The sequence below is a fragment of the Solanum dulcamara genome, chromosome 2 (genome assembly GCF_947179165.1).
Source record: "Solanum dulcamara chromosome 2, daSolDulc1.2, whole genome shotgun sequence".
Lineage (NCBI taxonomy): Eukaryota > Viridiplantae > Streptophyta > Magnoliopsida > Solanales > Solanaceae > Solanum > Solanum dulcamara.
In genome coordinates, this window is record NC_077238.1 from 1,685,851 (window position 1) to 1,691,850 (window position 6,000).

Sequence of the window (6,000 nt, forward strand, 5' to 3'; positions counted from 1 at the left end):
TTCAACCATGCTAATACTTGTGAAGTATGAGTCGGATGAAAGAGCGGGTAACTTTTCAAGTATAAATGTTTTGTCCGACATCATTATAGTAATGTAAATATATTCATTCTTTTCATCATTTGTAGTCTCAATATGATAACCATTTTGATGAATGTCTTTGAAACTTAATAAGTTTCTTTGAGACTTACTACAATATAATGCTTCATTAATTGTTAAATTGTTCCTCCGATAAGAACAAATTTAGCTTTTTCGAATCCTTCAATTAATCTTGTACTATCAGATATTGTATTAACATTAGCTTCTTTCATAATCAAACAAGAGAAATATTTATTATCTCTTAAAATAGTGTGTGTTGTGACACTATTAATAAGACATATATCATCATAATTGTTTTGGATCCAACTGATGACTGGGAAATTTCCATATTCTGATATAGAATTCAATATGTCTGAAGAAAATTAAAGTTTCGTGTTGATAACGTGTTATAAAATAAATTAACTTAACAATTTATTAAGAAAAGAGATAGTAAGAGAATCAGAGAATTGAGAGAAGCCACTGCGAATGGAAAAATATATAAGTGGGGGAGAGAACAAATTAAAGTGGAGAGAAAAGTAAAAGAAGGAAGAAAAATGAGGAAAAAGGGAAAGGGGCGTCCACAGTGGACATTCACTTTCATAATATTTGTTAATTATTAAATCACTTCTTAATTAGGTTCAAGATAATTAATAGGGCATAACTCTATGTATCATGATCTAATCCAAATTAAATTTTATAACAGGAAGAAGCATATCTTGATTGACCTTTTGCTAACCAAACAAGAAAATAGATAAAATTTAAGTTATTTTTAATGTTCAAAATGTGACTATGCCAAATTAGAATATGGTTGCATTCAAAGAACCAATGGATTAACGATAGGGATGATAAATGGACAACTATTAAGATATTAATATACTATTAGTTGTGTCAATTAATAGGTGGTTGTGCCTAATCTTAAGTTGAATTTTTTTTATATTAAAAGGAAACACATAACTACATTAATAAAATAATCTCTTAAATTTATCATTAAATTTTATTGACATTCGAACTATAACTTGATTCAATTGAACACATAATAAAGTGTTCTTATATATTAGACATTTTCGATTCAAATTTTGAAAGACAACTAAAAATAAAAATAAAAAAAATTATGGCATTCAATGAATACTTGACACACACACACACACACATATATATATATATATATATATTAAGTAATTAAACAATATTGTTTATATTGTCACCTTTATTTACAACTTAATCATGATAAATCTATTTGACACTGATCATCGTGTGAAAATAATATTTTACAAAAAAGTTACATATAATAGCCATGTTTTAATTTCGAATAATTTTCATTTCATTTCATTGATCATTAAGTCGGAACATAATTATATAAATATTATTTTAAAAAGGCACCTCTAAAATCCGGGTGGCATATTTGTGAACATCCGTTAAAGTTTTAATACACTCATCAGCACGTCAGCATATCATCAAGCCTTTTGACTTCTAGTTTAGATAATGCTATAAAAAAACTGATTTACAATATGAAATATAAACTAATAATACTTTAATCTCGAGACGAGAGTAGAATTTTGAGTTTTTAAATTATAGATAAATCACTATATATCTTTAACGTAATTTTAAATAAAAATATAAAATTTGAGTCAAAAACTATTGAATTTCGTGATATAGACTAGAGTTGTGGTATCAGATTCATCTGAACCCTGTATTTTTTTTAAAAATATATAAAAATTTACTAAAATTATAATAAATAGTCGACATGAACCCATAAATATAAAAATAGCTAAGAACCTCAAAAATCGAACCCACAAACCCTAAATTCTGGTAAGCTGAACTGTAGCTCCACCCATGCAATTTCACCCATCAATCAAACCAATATATTGTTTTGTGCGGCGACTCGACTACGCCTATATCTTAATTAATAATTTTAATTTCTTTATTTGCATGATCTACCCCTTATATATATATATATATATATATATATCATGATCATGTTTAGAGTCTTATATATTTCAAAAATCTTTTGAAAGATTTATATATATTCATTAAGATCTTGATATATATAATCTTTGGGGATTATTTTTAATTATCTCTTTAATTTTTTAATTTTTTTGATTTTGAAGTATAGAGAAAGATATGGCTCCAGATCTATCAATGATTCTTCCTAGGGTTCTAATCGTCTCTAGAAGAACTGTTCGTAAGAACAAATTTGTTGATTTTGTTGGTACGTAGTCGATAAATCTCTCTTTGTTTTAATTTTCTTTATGAAATTCATCATTAATTCCTGTTTTTTTCTTAGAGTTGTTTTCTAGAATCAGAGAGAGAAAAGTACGTTTTTCTTATAACTAAAAAGTGTAGCATGATTGAATTTAACTGAGGTTCGTGTTGGTGGAGGAATTGGATCGAGGATAAAAGAGGGATTTTGGTTGTAAGATGTTTTATGAATAAAAAAAGGATTAACTATGATATCTTTGAAAATTTGTCATGTTCATGGTTACATCAATTCTTGTGATGGTCTTCTTTTGTTTATGGAAAAAAAATATATTCAACGTTTTACTTTTCTATTTTTATTTGCTTTTTATTGTTGTTGAGAATTGATTTAATTGATAAGCAAAGAAGATCTAACACATAAATATGTGTAATCATAATCTTGTTTTGATGATTCATTTCAGTTGTTGAATTGTGTTAACGACTCATCTAAAATTATTAAAAGTTGGAAACAACACACTTATTTTACTTATTTATACCTCCAAGACTAATATCATCATTGAATGTCTGAAGAGCACATTTTTATTTACTTAATTATATCTTCAACGACTGCAGGAGAATATCACTTAGATCTCATCGTGAGTTATGGAGCAGCGCCTGTTATAGTGCCGCGAGTTAGTGGTGTACACTTGTTACTAGAAAGCTTTCAACCAATTCATGGAGTTCTTCTATGTGAAGGAGAGGACATTGATCCATCACTTTATGATGCTGAATTATCTGGATTATCACAAGAAGAACTTGAAGAAATCAAGAAAGTACATTCAAGTGACACAACAATTGATAGAGAAAAAGATTCAATTGAACTAGCTCTTGCAAAACTTTGTCTTGAGAGGAACATACCTTATTTGGGAATTTGTAGAGGTTCACAAGTCCTTAATGTTGCTTGTGGTGGCACCCTTTATCAAGATTTAGAGAAAGAATTGTCCAAGAATTGTCAATCACTATCTCGCTCGGACTCTCCAGAAATGTCATTAATGTTGCACCCGTGTCTGATTGGAGAATCAGACACGAACCCATCGACATTATTGAAGTGTCTGAACACCATAGAAGAAGAATTGTCCAAGAATAGTAAAAAACTTTGCTGGTCAGACTCTCCAGAAATGTTATCGCATCCATGTCAGATGGGAGGATCGGCTGACATGCACCCGTCGATAGTATTGAAGTCATGTCCGAGTAATATAGAGAAAGAATTGTTAAAAAATTGTCAGAAGATATGTTTCTCGGACTCTCAAGAAATAGGTCAAAAGTATGAAAAAGTTGTACATATGAACTATGAAAATTATGATGGACATAGGCATGTGGTGAAAATAGTTGAAAATACACCATTACACAAATGGTTTAAAGATTCATTAGAAGATAATGATGATGGGAACAAAATGGAGATTTGGGTTAATAGTTATCATCATCAAGGAGTTAAGAAATTAGCACAAAGATTTGTGCCAATGGCATTTGCTAATGATGGATTAATTGAAGGTTTTTATGATCCAGATGCATATAATCCTGAAGAAGGCAAATTTATTATGGGTTTACAATTTCATCCTGAACGTATGCGTGGACAAGATAATGGTGATTTTGATTATCCAGGTTGTGCTATGGCTTACCAGGTAGATAAATAAACTCTCAACTTGCTAATTAATTTTATTGAGTTCAGATATTTTGAGTTCGTGTCCTAGAAATGAAAAAACGTTTGATGACGGCGTATCCTGATGAACAAATTCATGAGGTTTTTGGGTCAAAGCATATAATACGTGTCATGATCTTGAATTTTAAAGGCCTTACGAAGATCGAATATGAATCAGTCAGTTAAATAAATATCGAATACCAGATGATGATGATACAATAAAAGGTATAAAAGAGACTTTTCTAATGTTGGATAGTATATTGACCACTTGTTTCTGTCCTTTACCAATTGTGTATCACGAAATCATGTGATTGATCAACCATAAAGTGTTAAAAAAAATTAATGAACAGAAAGTATGTAAAGTAAGCTTTGAAAGTGAAAAAAACAATATTGTGTGTTATATTATAATTTATAATTAAGAGAAATGCAAACAATTTTTTTGAGAATACATACAAAAAACAAATGTATCATATCAACTTAACCACAGTGATTAGTATTTATATAACTAATCATATAAGTGAAACTAGGTCTTTTCTAAACATACATTTTTTTTAATCATCTGGTATTCAAAATTTAATTTTCCGATTAATTCAAATTCACCCCATAAAAAACAATATAGGAATGTTAGCTCTCCTTACCAAGAGGATTCTCCTTTCAAGACTCGAACTTACGACTCCTGATTAAATGTGGGAGACCATTTACTATTCCACCACATCCCTTAGCTAGTTCTCTGAACAGAGTACTTAAATTACTTGATATTAATATTATTATTTTTATGTATTTTATACTGACAGTGCATAGAACTTGACTTTAAATGTATTTGATTGGTTTTGTAGGAATTTGTTAAAGCAGTAATTGCATATGCAAAGAAGCTTAATGGTTCTGGAAATATGCCAAGTAGAGGTGTAAAATTCAACCATGAATTAGAGAGCAAAAGAAAAAGCATTGTTAAAAGTTTTTCAATTGCAAAAAATATGTATAGCACAGGATGTGGCAGAATTTCAGAAAAAGAATCTGAACTTGAACCTGGAGCTGAATTTCTTCAGGTACAATTTTATATATATATATATTGAAATTTTTTGGAGCAACAATAAAGTTGTCTCTGTGTAACCTATAGGTCACATATTTGAACGGTCACTAATACTTGCATTAGGGTTGGTTGTCTATATCACACCATTAGGCTGCAGCCCTTACTCAGACCCTACTAACGTGAGGTTATAAACATGTTTTTCATGGTTGACCCTACTACGTCACAGTCTCTCTACTCTATAAAAATCTGCGTATATCCAACCCTCCCAAAAACCCACTTGCGGGATTACATGCACTAGGGATGTTGTTTTATATGCATATGTCAGAGGTGAATTCTATTGGTTCACGCTCTTAGTAGCTCAGTTGGTTGACTACCTGAACTTTCAACTTTTTGGTAAGGGTTTGATTCTCGGCCACCTTGTAATCCTTTCCTCCATTTCCACTTCCCCTGCCGAAATAAATAAATATGCATAATAAAATCACACTCATTTGGAAGAATTTGAACTCACTGACTCTAGATTTTGAACGTTTTTGCGTATGACATGTAGGCAAACACAGCATTGAGTGTACAACAAGAGAATAGGTTGAAGCAAATGGGAGCAACAGTGAGGAATGCATCAACATACATGAACAGATTGAAGATGAATGAAGAAAGAGAAAAAATGGCTAGGGCTATTCTTGCAAAAATGTCAATTGAACAACTCTCAGATATGGTTAGTTTTTATCATAAAATGGGACAACTTTGTTCTGAGGCTTTAGACAAAAAGTTCAATGACATGGAATTAGCTTGAACTAAAAGGCAAGGAAACTCAGTTCACTAAGCTCCTGTTATATGTGAGGTCCAAGAAAAGATCGAACCACAAGGGTCTATTGAACTATACATCTCTTTTTTCTACAAAATCTCTCTCTATGTTTATGATATGAAATCAAGTTTTGTTTGTTTTTTTGTTGGTTGCTAATATTGTGTTTTTGAATAATGGAGAGGTTTTACACTACAAGAAAAACACAGATTTATGAGGGAA

The 6,000-nt window shown here is 30.4% G+C and overlaps 1 protein-coding gene across 1 annotated transcript; it reads left to right on the forward strand.

Annotated features, from left to right (window-relative positions):
* Positions 1-1,826: 1,826 nt before the first annotated feature.
* On the forward strand, positions 1,827-6,000 carry LOC129874095 (putative glutamine amidotransferase GAT1_2.1). The gene is made up of 5 exons (XM_055949325.1): positions 1,827-1,884; positions 2,189-2,284; positions 2,884-3,932; positions 4,786-4,995; positions 5,527-6,000. Exons 2-5 carry the CDS (start codon positions 2,197-2,199, stop codon positions 5,767-5,769), a joined length of 1,590 nt encoding a protein of 529 aa, XP_055805300.1. The 5' UTR covers positions 1,827-1,884; positions 2,189-2,196; the 3' UTR covers positions 5,770-6,000.